Source organism: Stomoxys calcitrans, chromosome 1 (genome assembly GCF_963082655.1).
Source record: "Stomoxys calcitrans chromosome 1, idStoCalc2.1, whole genome shotgun sequence".
NCBI lineage: Eukaryota > Metazoa > Arthropoda > Insecta > Diptera > Muscidae > Stomoxys > Stomoxys calcitrans.
In genome coordinates, this window is record NC_081552.1 from 334,241 (window position 1) to 352,016 (window position 17,776).

The 17,776-nt window shown below is 38.7% G+C and overlaps 1 protein-coding gene across 4 annotated transcripts in view; it reads right to left on the bottom strand.

The window, feature by feature from the left end:
- Positions 1-17,776, bottom strand: part of LOC106096205 (transcription factor Sox-1) — a 78,524-nt gene that overhangs the window by 44,351 nt on the left and 16,397 nt on the right. For 3 of the 4 annotated variants that reach the window (XM_059361333.1, XM_013263846.2, XM_059361334.1), the window contains exons 2-3: positions 5,617-6,404; positions 5,358-5,521 (exon numbers count right to left, since the gene is read on the bottom strand). In XM_059361333.1, the coding sequence (XP_059217316.1) occupies positions 5,358-5,521; positions 5,617-6,320 (868 nt within the window). In that variant the 5' untranslated portion in view covers positions 6,321-6,404. Of the gene's footprint in view, positions 1-5,357; positions 5,522-5,616; positions 6,405-7,340; positions 7,359-17,776 lie in introns of those variants that run through there. The other variant, XM_013263847.2, reaches the window with a different exon arrangement.

Sequence of the window (17,776 nt, forward strand, 5' to 3'; positions counted from 1 at the left end):
ATTCGATAAAACCTACAACCTTGATTTGAAACAGTTGCAGCCATATTTCTGACACAGAAGTCGGTTCAGATTTAGATATAACTCTCATATAAATATATGCACGTCCGATTTTCACTTTAATAACAAGAATTCTCGAAGTTTTGCAGATTATTTTCTATAGCATCTACCACTAAGCGTGCTGAATTTTGGAGAAATCGGTTCCGATTTGGATATAGCCGTCATATATACATATTTACCACACAAATTTCACTTATGGATCCATACACGCAAGTCTATGAAGCGATTTTCACGAAATTTGCTGCATAGAAGTATTTTGCACCTCTGACAACACAGATTTAGGTATGCCAGGTATTGCCTTAAATGGATTTATATACTGCTTGTATGCCTCCTGAAAGTCTTCATAACCTTGAACTGCACCGGAATTCGGTAGTTATTATTTATTTTACATATTGGAAGTCATAATTTTGAATTAAATGCCCAATTTTAGGAATTTCTAATATTTGCAAGTTCGGAGTGTTAAAATCACAACATAGCATACTTCAATTGGAGCTATACTCAAAAACGGCTACACATTATTTGCAATGAACTGCGTCTGAGTTGAGCAAATTTTTTCGATTTCGACTGCGAAGCCCTGATTACACAAAAATAAATGCATTGGAAAAAGTGCAGCTAATAAGCAGGGTTGTCGAGCTTGGTTAATGTGGTAATTGTATCATAGATGCGTTTTCGCAATTAAATACGATTCTAAATACTACCAAACATGACATCATGAGTTCAATACCAAAATTATTAAAATTTGTTTTTCAGAGTAATAGTAGAGAGTGACAGAGAAAAACCCCAGAGCAGCAGTAAAACGAACAAGACAAAGCTACGCGAGCCCGAACAAAGAAAACAAAACCACCACCACCGAACATAGCACATGCATCCGCCTGCTGGTCAGATGATTTTTTGCTTTGCTTATGGATATTTTGTAGTTGTTGTTATGCAAAGAGGCTTGCAAAGAGTGCCTTTCAACAACAAATTTGTACTTTGGGTCGTTGAGATTCAAAATAAATTGTTGCAGGAAAATTAACAACTTACGTAGTTGTTTTTTCGACCAAAGTTGTTGTTTTTCAAAATTATTTTTATCTGTGTTGTTATAGAAATCGATGGAACTGGGACAGGTGGCCAAAAACTCTGCGATGCATACTGGTGGATGGGCAAACTTCAATAATATTAACATTGTGAGCTCGAACATCATGTTGACTATTCCTATACAAAACATTGATCAGCCAAGTAACTACAATGTAAATTCAACCATGGCCTCACCTAACTACATCACAACAGTGCCTACACCAACAATTCTAAACATTCCGATCACAACCCCATGATCAAGCGATGCAATTTTTTTTATTGCAGCTTCACAGCCGGAGAATGCCATTACCGTAACTTTTTTATGTCAACATAGAGCCAATGTGATAAACTAGACAATACACCCAAAAACTCCTTATCAAACCATTCATTTTTAAAATTCCTAAACAGAATTAAATGTGAACTTTCATTATATTACTTTTATTACTTAAATTCTCAATGCTTATTATGCGCACAGTAAACATATTTGTTGCCTCAACCAATTTATTTATCAACCGCAACCAACGTTGGTGTTGAGGTTATTGTCTAGTTTATGTTAATGCTACCACAATGCTACCCCCCCCCCCCCCCCCCCCCATTTTTTCGGCATTTACATGTTTAAAATAACTGCACACGACAGATGGATTGTTGTTGTTGTGGTGTTAAAAGGCAAGCAAATGGATTTGTTCGCCAAATTAGAGAGTAAGAAGGGATATCCATATGTAGGTAAGCCAAAAGAAGTGTTGCTACAACTAGATTAAAGGAAGCTCTTGAATGAGCAGTGGGCAAATGGAGATACGAGTATGTGTCACAATGGCTGTTTACATTTCATATTCGTTTTTCATAAAATATCGATATAGGTAGAAATTAGTCAATAACTATGACAGTGTGGGCATTAGCAGGGCAGTAAAATTGACGAGAGAGTTTTCGCTAACCTACACCAATGGCCACAATGTCTATGTGTACAAGGATCTGTTGATTCGGTAATTTCCTTTCAGTAATATTCCACTCATTAAAAGCTTCTTTCCGACATAATGTGCCATGGTCATTCATTTGACCCCTTTAGGAAAAAAATGCCCAAAGTAATCAAAACACATGACCGACCCTAAAATGCAGACATAAATAATAGCATAGTTCTAAAAGAGCCATTGGATGGAGCAGTCAATATATTTCTTTCAATTCACAGTTTCTATGCCTAGATGAAGAGGATATGTGATTTTTCTAAATATTGGCACTAATAAATGGTAATCATCTCAAAAAAGAAAACAACAACATCTGTTTTTTATGTGTATGTCCTCAAGCCGAAATAAATAGGAAAAATTAAAATAAATGGCATATTTTTTGACATCAGCATTTTTTTCCCAATATTTTAGCATTTTTTGTATTAGTGGAAAAGACCGTTTGCTAAATCCGCAGCACTATGTTTTGCTGAAACAGCAGCAATGCCTGTTTTCCCCTATTCATCAAATAAGAACTGTTGTTTTTGTTGTTTTGAACAAAAAATTTCGTTGAGTGTAATTTATATTCATTACAGCTTTACGAGTCTTTTCTTAAGTCAATCGCGTAGAAAATGTCTTATTACTTGCCATTTTTTCTAAATATTGGACAACATAGGCTGTGATTGAATTTTCTTCGTTTTTTTATACCCTCCACCATAGGATGGGGGGTATAGTAATTTCGTCATTCTGTTTGTAACTACTCGAAATATTCGTCTGCGACCCCATAAAGTATATATATTCTTGATCGTCGCGACATTTTATGTCGATCTAGCCATGTCCGTCCGTCCGTCTGTCTGTCGAAAGCACGCTAACTTCCGAAGGAGTAAAGCTAGCCGCTTGAAATTTTGCACAAATACTTCTTATTAGTGTAGGTCGGTTGGTATTGTAAATGGGCCATATCGGTTCATAACCTGATATAGCTGCCATATAAACCGATCTTGGGTCTTGACTTCTTGAGCCTCTAGAGTGCGCAATTCTTATCCGGTTTGGCTGAAATTTTGCACGACGTGATTTGTTATGATATCCAACAACTGTGTCAAGTATGGTTCAAATCGGTTCATAACCTGATATAGCTGCCATATAAACCGATGTTGGGTCTCGACTTCTTGAGCCTCTAGAGTGCGCAATTCTTATCCGGTTTGGCTGAAATTTTGCATGACGTATTTTATTCTTACTTTCAACAAGCTAGCCGCTTAAAATTTTGCACAAATACTTCTTATTAGTGTAGGTCGGTTGGTATTGTAAATGGGCCATATCGGTTCATAACCTGATATAGTTGCCATATAAACCGATCATGGGTCTTGACTTCTTGAGCCTCTAGAGTGCGCAATTCTTATCCGTTTGGAATGAAATTTTGCACGACGTATTTTGTTATGATATCCAACAACTGTGTCAAGTATGGTTCAAATCGGTTCATAACCTGATATAGCTGCCATATAAACCGATGTTGGGTCTCGACTTCTTGAACCTCTAGAGTGCGCAATTCTTATCCGATTTTTATTCTTACTTTCAACAACTGTGTCAAATAAGGTTCAAATCGGTTCATAACCGGATATAGCTGTCATATAAACCGATCTGGGATCTTGACTTCTTGAGCCTCTAGAGGTCGCAATTATTATCCGATTTGCCTGAAATTTTGTACGACGGATTCTCTCATGACCATCAACAAACGTGTTTATTATGGTCTGAATCGGTCTATAGCCCGATACAGCTCCCATATAAATCGATCTCTCTATTTTACTTCTTGAGCCCCCAAAGGGTGCAATTCTTATTTGAATTGGCTGACATTTTACACAGGTCTCCAACACATAATTTAATTGTGGTCCAAACCAGACCATATCTTGATATCGCTCTGATAGCAGAGCAAATATTTCCTTATATCCTTTTTTGCTTAAGAAAAGAATTCGACAAATGCGATCCATTGTGGAGGGTATATAAGATTCGGCCCGGCCGAACTTAGCACGCTTTTACATGTTTTGCCTAAGAAGAGATGCCGGGAAAAGAACTCGATAAATGCGACCCATGGTGGAGGGTATATAAGATTCGGCCCGGCCGAACTTAGCACGCTTTTACTTGTTTTTTTTCTTTTTTCTTACACTCATGTCGAATAAGAATATTGCTAATTGTCTTTCACGGCACTCTAATATTCACATACATGTCAGCATTCAAGAGTCCTTTGTACAGAAACAGACACACACACGCACACATATACATTTCAACATTTACGTAGGCCTCTTCCGAATGAATATGGGATGGCGCGTGTGTGTGTTGGTGCGTTTGCGCTTTGTTGAAGAAAATTGTTAAGATGCTAGGAATCGTTATCTTTTGTTATGCTAAAAGGAAAAGTTACATTGAGACACGAACATGCAGAGTCGGCGGTACGATGGGGGGTGGGTGCGGAAGAAGGGACGGGTATGTGACTGTGGGTTGGGTGTGTAGGAAGTGTCGACGCCAAAAGCAAATAATAACATAGTTAATACAGTACGAAGGACACGTGTCACATGACGCACCAACAATGCGGATTCGAGTTGTTTGAGAGGAAACTATTGTTATGCGGATGGAAATGAAATTGAATTAAATTTTAAAGAGTCGTGATTGACAAAATTGCGGTGGGACAAAGAGATTCGCCGGGAGACACGCGGCATCTATTTTCTCATTTCGATAAATCAGGGATTAAGTTTAGCAAACTACTTATCAGTGCAACTGGTTAGGAACTCGGGCTCTTTTGTTCAGCACTAGTCTGCCCGCAATGCACGATGATGATGATTTGAAACAGATTGCGTGAGCCGAGGCGTGAATTTCAGATTCCAGTGTGCCAGCCAGCCGGCCTACAACCCTTCGTTTTGGTAAGGTTTTCGAAGCTTTGGTGGATTAGCCCAAACGTTGTCTCTGGCGATTGTGTTGATGTCGTTGTTTGACAGTTTTCGTCATCTTTGACACTCAAGCGTTCACCAATGACAGCATGCGATCATGCCAAGTAATCTATGTATGTCGAAAAATGGAAAACAATCACGGTTCTTACCAGTCACCCGATGTATGCGGATTTGAAAGGCACACTCACTCAGTGTCGATACTACCGCACCGTGGTTGGATTAAAACTCGAGCGAAGAAGTCGGAAGTGAGCGTGCCTTGATTATGATAAACCTCAAACAAGAAGCTAAGTGCCACGGCGATACCACTGCGGTTTACGATAACGCGGTTTTATACATTCCCAGCAATAGTTGGGCATTCGAAATGAGTGAGACTTACCTAGGCGCTTCGATATTTCCGAATTATGCATTTTTGGATTATCCTGTGCTATTTTTCTGCGTTGTAAGCGCGACCACACCATGAACGCGTTCATTGGTCGTTTGATGTGTTCTTCGTTTTGTCGCTTCGTTGTATTCTGGATCATCAGGCTGAAAAAGACATCGCTGAAAGTAGAACAATTGAAGGGGCAGCCAGGGGTGACAGAGGTGGTTATTACTGTCCGTAAAACACTTGAAATTAATAGGGATGGACTATTTACCTGGCACTTCCACCACTGTTCATGAGTGTACCCATGTTTTGGTGCAGGTTGCTCATTTGGGACGACTGTGTGCTGTGGTGTAGGTGGGCCGCAGCTGCGGCAGCCATGGCCGAGGAGTTAGCCGAAGAAATCGCTGACGATGTTACTGATGACGCGCCCGACGACGACTCTCCGGGAATGTGGCTGTGTGTAATGTTATTCTGCAGGTGCGCTGTTATATGATCGGCCGGTCGGAGGGGCAAGCTTCTGCTGGACACTGCCAATGAATGACTGTGTACTGAGGCCGGATTGTTGTGATGCAGGGATCCAGCACTTTGCAAATGGGATGAGTGGTGTGCGTGATGCAGGATGTAATTATGAGCGGGGGAGATCTGTTGATTGTTTTGTGATAGTGAAGGGCTGCTAGCCACAGTGTTGCTGGGACCAGACAACGATGTGGACGGTGAGCTGGAGTGTTGACTCTGCAAGCCACAAAGCGAATTCAGGGATATGCCGTTGTTTGTGTTCCCCTGCTGGAGTCCTGCTTGATTGTTGTGGTGGTGATGATGCACCGCCGCTGCCAACTGCTCTATGTGGCTCCCTGTAGAAGAGCTGACTACTGAGTTGCTGCCGAAATGATTGCCAAGCGTTTGTCCCGACGAAATAGAAAGTGGATGTGCTATTGATATCCCAGGTAGTGATATTGATGGAATATGTTCCATCATTCTGTGCGCAGAAGCAAATGAACGTCCTCAAACAAAAAGCGTCTTGCTGGACAGCCCAATTCTCGAATTCTCTTCACGCCAACACTAAAAAGAAACAAGCGAATTAGTCAACATCAGTTATGTCCGTCTGTACGTCATTTCGAGTTGGGAGTCAGTGCGCACACTCGCCCTGCTCAGCCTAATTGAAGTCAATTTGTCTTCCTAGTATTCTCTCATTCAAAACAAAACTTTGTTCTTCTTTACACTGAACGCTTGTACGTCTGTGCATCTATGAACGAACCAGCTTTGATTTATCACCAAGCCTCATTTACATAACAAAGCGACACCTTTTCTGCTCGCACCAATCGCTAAGCCTTCGTTCGGTTCAGGTGTCTTTTGTCGCCTAATCGGAGGCGTTGCGTGTAGCACACATTAGGGAAGCGAGCGTTTCTTAACAGTCCAAACTAGCGTTGATTTATCAAATCCCATTCCGAAGTCAGTGTGGTGTCTGTCAAACCTTTCAAAATATGTTGATAACCCATGAGAATCAAACCCCACCCCCCCAAAATCCTTCCCCAGCACACGGGCGCACAAATCAATCTTTTATCTTCGCAACCAATAACAATAGCCTTCATATTAATTATGATTAATTGTCCATTCAAAAGAAGATGCCATCGCATTGATGGCCCAAACAAATCGGCCCTTATCCATATGCCGGACTGGACGGCGAATTATTATCCATGATTGATCCAGTGCAAGTTGATGTTCGTGCACTAGCGAATATCTCACCCCAGCCAGCCACATTGTTTGCATTGGTGTTGTCGTCGTAAAGCAATTTGCTTAAGCCGTCGTAAAAGTGAATTTTATTGCCACAACTATACGCAGACAGACTGGGTGCTGTGCTCATTGCTGGCGAGCGGACTATGTAATTTAAACTTGTATGTTGTACGCAAACAGAAATTCACCCTAACCAGGAAACAATTCGTTGGACTTTAAGACTACGGAAAACACGGTCCAATGTGCCGCATTTGGCCACTTTACCTCTGTTGAGAACTTAAATCAGGCATCCGAAGTGGGTACGATTATCCTTTTTCCGCTCCGCTCCGGGAACTTGTTTTTCACTACGCTCCCGCTCCCGGTCCTTTACATTTACATTCAATATTTATTTCTCAATTGTCTTTTTACACCCAGAGTCATAGGACAAGTGGAAATAATTTTGTCATTTCATTTGGAACGTGTAGCAAAATAAATCTCTTATATATGCTTCTATATCTTTATATGGCCCCATATATCCCGATTTATCGTCTCAAGTTTAAGGTGCCCGTCACCATAGCAAGGGGTATACTAATCAAGTAATTTCGTTGTAGCAGCTCGAAGTATTGATCGACTCTATATATTTGTTATGTATATATTCTGGATCTTCATCATATTTTAAGTCGATCTGATGTATGGATACTTCTTCTACACGTAGGCCCTCCTTCACAGGATGGGGGTGTACTTATTTTTTCGATTACGATTTGTAACACCTCGAAATATTCATCCAAGACCCCATAAAGTACATACATTCTTGATTGTCATGACATTCTAAGCGAACTAGCCATTCCTGTCCGTCTGTCGAAAGCACTCTAACATTGGAAGGGGTAAGTCTAGCCTTACCCCTTCTGAAATTCTGCACAAATACTTCTTAATTTATGTAGGTCGGTTGGGACTCAAATGGACCCATGTTTGAATATAACTGGCATATGAACCGATCTTCCGATTATACTTCTTGAGCCTCTAGATAGTGCAACTATATTCCGATTTGGCTGAAGTTGTGTACGATGTTTTCTCATGTGACCTCCAACAGTTATCTTAAGTAATGTCAGATCCGACCTATAACCTGATATAGCTCTCATAAAACCGACCTCCCGATTTACTATTTGAGCCTCTGGAGGTCGCAATTCTTATCCGATTTGGCTGAAATTTCGCACGATGACTTATGCTATGACCTTCAATATGTATGCCAGGCAACAAGCCGATTACTGGCTTAGATGCATGTCCATAGTGGCATGGGGCGGATTAATATCTACACCCTCTTTTCAACCTAACCTAACCTAATTGTTGGACATAGCTTCCATATAAAAAGATCTCCGAATTTCACTTCTCCACCCCTAGACGGAGCAATTCTTCTACGATTTGGCCTCGCCTTTTGACTCCGTAAGCATGACTCCATAAGCGTGCGAGCATTTTTTCATATGGTGTTTCGTTATGAATTTGTATAATCTACACCAGAACTGTGGTACAGGGTATCATAACTTAAGAATTTGTCTCTAAAATACAAAAGGAGAAAAGGTAAACCCATTGTGAAGCAAACCGATCGACACGGAGTCATTTGCTAATTCGATGTAGCTATTTCTGTCTGTCTGGACATGTTGATTTATGTACAGAGTAAAGATAGTTTTTTTATCGGATTTTTTGCACTTTGGCTCAGAGGATTTTTAGGGCTTACACCCATAGAACAAATCAAGCACGGCTTAGACAAAGTGACCACATTCGTTCACAAAAGTGCGTCATCACACAGATGTTAACAGATCAACAACAAATGTTCATAAACCAACAACAGTATTTGGGAATGACACATCCACACCCGTTCACATTCTGACAACGTCTAGTGCACAGTTATTTAAAAGTTTACAAAAACCTAGCAAAAACTCTCAATACCAAATAACCAGAAAGGTAAGCTCATTCATAAACTAATAACTGCTCATTTTTAAGCATCGTTTCTAAATACTTTTACATGGAGGAAAGTCCTTCCGCACAAGCATACCAATAGTTCAAAAATAAGTACTTATGCCTAAGCATACAAGTTGTCAAAAAATAATGACTTATTATCTTAGTTGAACGTTGCTAAAAAATAACTACTTAGGCTCAAACATGTTTTCGCCTTTCCCCACCACCACGTTCTCAATGCTCAGTTTCTTTGAAGAAGACAAATTTTATATGAAAAATTTTAATTATAAATTAAATTAAAACTTTACCTTCATCGCAGCCTAGTGTTTGAACCAAGAACCTTGAGTTTTCAAACCAGACGCAACTTTACTATTGTGTGAATAATATACTATTTTCTCCTTGCAATATTAGCTTACAACACAAAAGCAAACTTTAATTCTATTTCATCAAAGACGGTAATGCTTTTGGGTTTATGTTTGACATATTCTATTTAAAGACACAATATTCTAACACATGGGAGTGATTTTAGTAGTTTTGTAGCACAGAGCGTACAGCAGAATATTTACAATACAAAGGTCCCAAGTTCGAATCTTAAAATCTTTTTTTTTTTTAATAATAACGCCACAATTTGTCCCTCCTAGTGCTACTAAGTCGTCGTCGTTGTCGTTGTAGCCACATTTTCACGGGGAGGTGGCGATCCTCGCCAAGCTTCTATAGTTGAGCAAGCTCGCAGCGGGAACAATATGGCCATGGGTTATTTAAAGGCGCCAATAACTCCCCTTGTCATATCGAACATCATAGGCACTCATTATTGGTGCAAGAGCCGGTGCCGCCCGGCCTCTCACTGAGACTCTCCGCACGAAACCGCTGATTGTCCGCGACTGCCGTTGCAGCTACTCCGTATGGAGCATTCCACTATCCGCAACCTGTGGACGCGCCCGGTAGCTCGCAGCTAAGCTTCTCGTGACAGCAATGAACACCACACTGACGGACCTCACTGTTCCATGCTGTGTGGTGCTCACAGCTATCCCGTGCCGGGAGTGCTACTCAGTGGTGTGGCTTTGCGGTAAGCCATTCGAACTCGCTAATAAAATGGAGGTTCCATATTATTGAGCTTAACGGCATTTTTATCAATACTAAGGTTATAATAATGATTTTTTTCTATTACAAATAAGTGCCTATTCTTGAACTTCATCGAATGTTGTATGTAATGACATTTGTACTACTGGTAACACAGATGGTATTCCTGTTGATAACTCATTATATTTTAGCAGCTAGTAAATCTGAGGATAATGAGTTATCCATTATTTTACATGCCAGAAATAATGACATGTACTTTCCTAGTTTTTGCTAGGAAATATTTGTGTGCTGCTGAGTATCGAACTTGTGTTCCATCCATTAGATTGGATGTTTACAAACGCCTTACAACATTGCACCACAGCCGCCTACGTACTTTGTCAATGCAGTCATTTGAACTTAAGGTTGGTTTCTATTGTATACAAATTTTGTAGGGATGATGATCACAACGGTCGGTGCATGAAGCAACAACGCATATTCACAAAATCATCCACGCTTGTAAACAATATTTCAAGCAACGTGTGTGTATGATAATGACAACATTAGTGAATGATTTGGCAACGCCGTTTTTTCTATCAGTGTAGAGACGAAGCCTTTTGAAATTTAGAGGAACCAATTCCGATTTTGATATAGCACTCATACACATATATGCATTGCCCGATTTTCACTTGTAGGACCATTGAAAGTGAATTTTTCAACCGATCGTTTCAAAAGTTTTCACGATTTGTTCGTATATGTTTACCGTTATGTTTACTGAATTTGGTCAAAATCTGTTCATATTTAAATGTAGTTCGCGCGAATATATTTTCTGTAGATTTGCACGAACTTTGGTACAGGCTGTTTAATTACCCATTTGCATGTAGGTCCAAATTTGGTCCATATCCTGGATTTGAACTCGTTAAATTAAATATTCATTAAATATTGTATTTTGAATTCTCCCTACAAAAAAAATGTCGTTCGGAAACTTTACTGATTTTTGTCAAAATCTGTTCATGAACATTACACTAAATATTGTATTTTGAATTCTGCTTACAAAAAATGTCGGAAATTCAACACACTCGATCAATGGTTTAGGATTGGCCTGGCCAAACTGAATTCGCTTTTGAATGTTATAATTCGACTTAGGACTCCGTCCGACTAATGCAATTACATCGAACGAAAAAATGATACCTACGCTGTTGACAGTGAAATAATACCAAAACCATACCGTGCGGTATAATTGATGTAAAGCGGTATACATACCATACGGTATTGTTTTCGTATTAATTCATGGTATTGCTTCACTGTCAACACCATTGATATCATACGATATCAAATTTTTCTGCGTATACCAAAAAAAAGTATACATCGTTTTCAAAAGTTAGAATGTAAAATTTTTACGTTTGAGTACCTTTATGTACGATTTTGAATAATCTTCTAGTCACAAAAAATTTCGATAACCAAAATGTAGATAACCAGGGCAACCCAATATTTTGCACTTTTTGGTAGCAAAATGTACTAAATTTTAATGGATCATTCAGTCACTACATGCCACATTTCAGACCTCCAGCCCTATCTGAACTGAAAATACAAAATGACACCAAAATGTACGAATTTTAAATAGATAATTTAGTCATCCATCATTTATTTCTTAGTTGCACGGACCTCCAGCTCCATTTATAAGAAAGTACCAAATAGTACCAATTTTTGTACCAAAATGTTCGAATTGTGAAAAAATCATTTAGTAGCCCATCATATATTTCAAATATCAGATCTCTAGCTCCGTCTGCACAGAAAGTACCAAACGGTAGCAAATTGTTCGAATTGTAAGAAGACCATAGCGACCCATAATATTGTTCCCAGTTGTACCTGAATGCCAAATGGTACTAATTTTGTTACCAAAATGTACGAATTTAGAACAGTTCCTTTAATCACCCATCATATACTTCCCAGTTGTACCTACGTGCCTCTAGCTCCATCTCAATGTGAGTTGCAGAGTAAAAACCCAGATTTTTTTTTTGCGAGAGGTTTAATATTGTCTTCAGGGGTATCACAATCTGGCTTTATGCTGGAAACGATAAGGGGGGTATGCTTGCGAGATCTGATGTAAACCCTGCTCTTGTGTCAATATTAGGTGTACACCGAAGATTTTTCTGGAAATGCAGGACCGTTATAAGGATATATGGTTACTCCAAAAGCAGGATGTGAACAAACAAAGATTCCGCGTCCATTCTATTGTCAATGTTGAAGCCAGATCTGAGTGTGGTTATCGGAATTATAACAGGGCAAAATACCCATAGTAAACATACACAGAAAAAATAACTCTAAGACAGAACCAACTTCCAAATTCCTATGTGAAACCGTTAACTCTCAACGAATTTTAGCATTGAATTTAAGGCATTAATCGTTGAAGTAGATTTGTAGAAATTTGACAGACAAAATAGTTGAAATTTTGCAAACCCGGGTTCAAATCCAAACATTTTTTTTATTTTTTCTTTAAATTTATTTTAGAGAATTCGGCTCAAAAATATGTATTTCGTTTTGAAAAAATTTAGAGTGGTTTTTAAATTTTTTATAATTGAATTTTATTGAGACACTTGTGTAGTACTGCGCAGAGGTTACAATGACCGCCTATGACGAATCCTGGAAGGAACGTTCAAAAATTTTTTCAGGGGTGGTTATGGGCATAACCTTCGGCGACATTTGTGAGATACTTTGCCATGCGAAAACTTCTCCACAAAGTGGTGTCGCTCCTCGGCAGGCCGTTCGGACTCGGCTATAAAAAGGAGGTCCCTTATCATTAAGTCAACAAAGTGATGTCGTTAGGCCAGAGGATGCGTACAAGACTACCAAACAATAGTTCAAACCTCCGCGGCGACATAATTGATAAAATTGTTTTTAGAATAATAGTAGAGACTCTGACGAAGAAAAATCCTAGAGCAGGCGGTAAACGAACGACAAAAAGCAAAGCAGCAACAGCCGTACAAAGTAAAAAAAATCACTACCACAATGCTACAGCACAGGTATGAATAATATTTTGATTATTGTCATATGTTGGCTTGCACACAGTACACAGCAGGAAATTGAAACATGTTGACGTGGTTTTTTCGACTAAAGTTGTTGGTTTTCAAAATTATTTTTATCTGTGTATGCCTCGTATTGCCATTAGGTGTCGGTGCACTGTGGTGGCGCCCATTGATAAGAATCAAAAAAGTAATATCGAGATTTCGTTGCAAAAATTAATTAAATAGTTCAAAGGGACATTAAATTTTATTGTTTGAACAGTTTTTAGTGTTATATAACAGTACATTGTAACAGTATGTGATGTTAAAGATGATCTATAAAAATGATGAAATTTATGATTATAATCGAGCAAAACAAGTAACAGCGTGCTAAGTTCGGCCGGGCCGAATCTTATATACCCTCCACCATGGATCGCATCTGTCGAGTTCCTTACGCAGTATCTCTTTTTAGGTAAACAAAGAATATATCAAGTTATAGTCCGATTGCCTCTGGTGAGCTGAACTCCACCACCCAGAGGTTACTTGTCGTTACAATTTTTACCAATTTAATAAAAGGAAATAATTTACGTTTTTTACATTAATAAAACACGACAGGAAGAATTAACAAAACAACTTTTTATTTTATTGGACTAAATTGCGGAGAAAACATGTACGCCTTCTAAAAGAAAGAACATTGCATTTCCCTTATGAGTCTCTCTTCGTCGTCGTGGATACCATCTGTAAAAAGCATGATGAACAAAATACGTTATATACCTATTAAAGTGAATCGTAATAATACCAATATTTGCATTTTGCGCACAACCACGAAATCTAGATCCACATAACAGATACTCACAATTTGTACTATTAAATAACAATTTAATTCGCACAATTAAATATATGTTCAACGTATGCCCTCTTTACCAATCCCTTGTCATGATACAAAAAAATTGGATTTCAATGTCAAAAATAATTAAAGCAATTAACACCGTGTTTGAAAAGTTTTTTATGAGTCAATACCCTGTTTAATAGATCAAATTTTGGTGTATATTTTTCTGTGTGTACGGCTGTAGTAGCTACAATTTTAGTTTGATCTTTTCCACTAGATTACTCGATACGTGTCCAACATCAAAATCCGACCGGTCTAATATATACCTTATTTATATGCTTAAAAGTGGTAGTGTGGGGTATTTAATATCATCGATGGGAATCAAAAGTTGATCATTTATTCGATTAAAACATGATTTTGCTGAAATTTTTATGAAAACAATGTTGAGTGTGCAGACTTTCTTCTAGGGTTAAGCGACTAAGACGAATTGTTAGAAAATATGACTGCGACTCCTGCACTGGTATACCATGCTCGCACGCATATCAGCTATAAGAGCACTCATCTGATTTCCAAAATTGGGGTCTAAGGACCCCTTCCAAGTTCAAGAGCGGATAGTAAGTTAAAAATTTGGAAATTGCAAATAGAATGTCAACATGGGTGAGAGCTATGGGCACTTAACCAAAAGTTCATATGAGTAAATTTCAAACAAAAAAAGGTTCTTAACAGGAAGGACCTACATATATATAGGTCCATAAATACGAAAATAGATGCGGCGGTATTAGCCAAGTTCAGCTAGATTTTTATTTACAAAAAGCATCGAATAAATTTTTAAAAAAAAAATCTGCAAAATTTGTCCATGAATATTCCAATTGAGCAACAAAGGCAAACTTCTCACATATAACTGAGTGCTGTCCGAATCAAGTTTAAGCTCAATGATAAGGAGCCTTCTGCGATACAAATGTCACCAGCATTAGGAGGGGGTAACTACCACTGAAAATTTGCGAACATGCTAACCACTGCTCTACAATGGCCTTAAAAAATCTGACTTAAGAATATTTCTTAAAGTTTGATACATATATTCTTGAATATTTTTGTGAATATCAAGTTTCAACAAAAACTTCAAAAAATTTAAAACGTTTTATTTGGTTTCAAATGTTGTTAGGACTACAATGGGATTCGGCTTAACCGAATCTTATATACCCTCCACCATGGCACGCATTTGTTATGTTCTGGGAAAGACATTTTTAAAGTATAGTTGGATGGAAATTCCCTAGTCAGGTGCTTCAAAAGAAATATCTGAAGATTGGTTTTTAATGGAACTATATAAGATTACTGGCCGATTTGGATCATAACTGGTATAAATGTTGTCCAAATAAAACTCAACTCGTCAAATGTTGTAGCCGCAATAACAACGCCATTTGCAACCAATTTGCCCATAAATTTGCATCTGCTACTTTGTTATGATCTGTGCCATGTTTGGTTTGAATTGACTTCTGGAGCATCTTCGGGCGCAATAGATCGATTCAGATCATTTTGCACACGTATGTTGAAGGCCATGGGAGAAACCGTTGTACAACATTTCTGCCAAATCAGATGAGAATTGCGCCCTCTAGCGGCTCAATAAGTTAAGATCCAAGATTGGATTATATGGCACCAATACCAGGTTATGAACCGATTTGGACCGGATAAGAATTGTGCCTTTTCAAAGCTCAAGAAGTCAGGACCCAAGATCGGTTTATATGGCAGCTGTATCAGGTTATGAACCGATTTGAACCATACTTCACACAGTTGTTGGAAGTGATATCACTTCCAACAACTGTTCCAACACTACGTGCAAATTTTCAGTCAATTCGGACGAGAATTGTGCCCTCTAGAGGCTCAAGACGTCAGGACCCAAGATCGGTTTATATGGCAGCTATATCAAAACATGGACCGATTTGACCCATTTACAATCCCAAACGACCACACTAATAAGAAGTATTTGTACGAAATTTCAAACGGCTAGCTTTACTCCTTCTAATTTAACGTGCTTTCGACGTGCTACAGACGGACGGACAGACGGATGGACATTGCTAGTTCGACTGAAAATGTCACGACGATCAAGTATACCCCCATCCTATAGTGGAGGGTATGTTATAAAAGCTCTACAAGCGGACGAAGAGGGAGCCTTTCTAAAATATTTTTTAAGGCGATTTTAATGGCTTGTAGAAGTTTTAATTGAAGCTTAAAAAATCTTATGAATCGATAGTATAGGTCACATTAAGTTAGTTTAGTACCTTTACCCCGCGGCCCCTGACAAACTATACACCGAAATGTCGGCTGAGATCTACAGATTGTAACTAAAAACATTTCAGCTGTAGAACTTGCAGATGAATGTGTGGCATCATTTGCACTAAGTCAACTTCCATGGTTTTGGGTAATTCTAAAGGGTGATTTTTTAACTATTATCTTTTTGGCAACACTGGTTTAACGGGGGCCACCGTAGCGCAGTGGTTAGCATGTCCGCCTATGACGCTGAATGCTTGGGTTCGAATCCTGGTTCAACAGTGGTGATCCCATCTTAATGCTGGAGACATTTGGCATGGATTAAAATTCTTCCCAAAGAGGTGCGGCACGCCATTCGGACTCGGAGGTCCCCTATCATTGAGCATAACATTTAAGTGGACAGCACTCATTGATTTGTGAGAAGTTTTCCCCAGTTTCTTAATTGAATCTTCATGGTAACGCAAATTTGCACTTGCGTTACCAAAGTGCGTTCTCTGTTAAAAATTGTCGATTTTGGATTGAAGATCAGCCAGAACCATTGCAAAAGCTACCAATATATCCAGAAAAGTCACAGTTTGGTGCGGTTTATGGGCTGATGGCATCATTGGACAAAACTTCTTCAAAGATATGCGAATCTCACGCTACCGTGAGATGATATACAACTTTTTTTGCCCAAAATGCAAGAGCTTGACTTGCATGACATGTGACTTTAACAAGACGGTACCACATGCCACACAGCACGCGTAATCTAAAACACCTAAATAGATGTAATCTGCAAAAGTTTGCAGATGAGTGTGTGGCATCGTTTACACTTAGTTGACACAAATTTAGAATTTCTAAAATGTATGTAGAATTTAAGTACCTTGTCCCCCCGAGCTTCCTGACAAACTATACACCCCGACATTTTGGTGCATAGTTTGCCAGGAACTGAGATCTACAGATTAAAACTAAAAATATTTCCGCAAAGTTTCCGCTAATGAAATATTTTGGTAACCAACCCCGGTATAAATTTCAAAATTTTGCAATATTCATTAAGAGTTTTAGTATCTTGTACTTGCGTGTTTACTGACAAACTTTACATCAAAATATCTGCAAGGATATGAAGAACATAACTTAATAGATTTCAACTGCAAAAGTTTGCAGATAAATGTGTGGAATCACATATAGTTAGTAATTTAAGATGGAAACGAAATGTAGAACTGCGAACATTTACACAATTTTGAGGATCAAGACCATTTTGTATATTTTAAATTTTGTCCCTGGCACAAACTCATACTAAAAATTTCAGACCGAATTATCAATGTTTACCATATTTGTCACCTCTTCCCAAACAAGTTCCACCATTGTGCGGTGGCCTCGGAAGACAGCTTCCACTTTCTTTGCAAATGTAGAAATATTTTCAGCGGCGGTTATCCCCTTACTAATACTGGCCACATTTCTGAACTTTCCTGCCATGTTAAAACTTCTGTACGAAGTGGTAGCGCAGGTAAAAAAAGGAAGCCCCTTTAAAACTTAAATCGGGCTGCACTCATTGATATGGCGGAAGCATCCCTGTTCCTTAATGAAAAGCTTATTTCTTACCTGCCACTCTTTTGCCCATATCTTTTTGGCAAGGT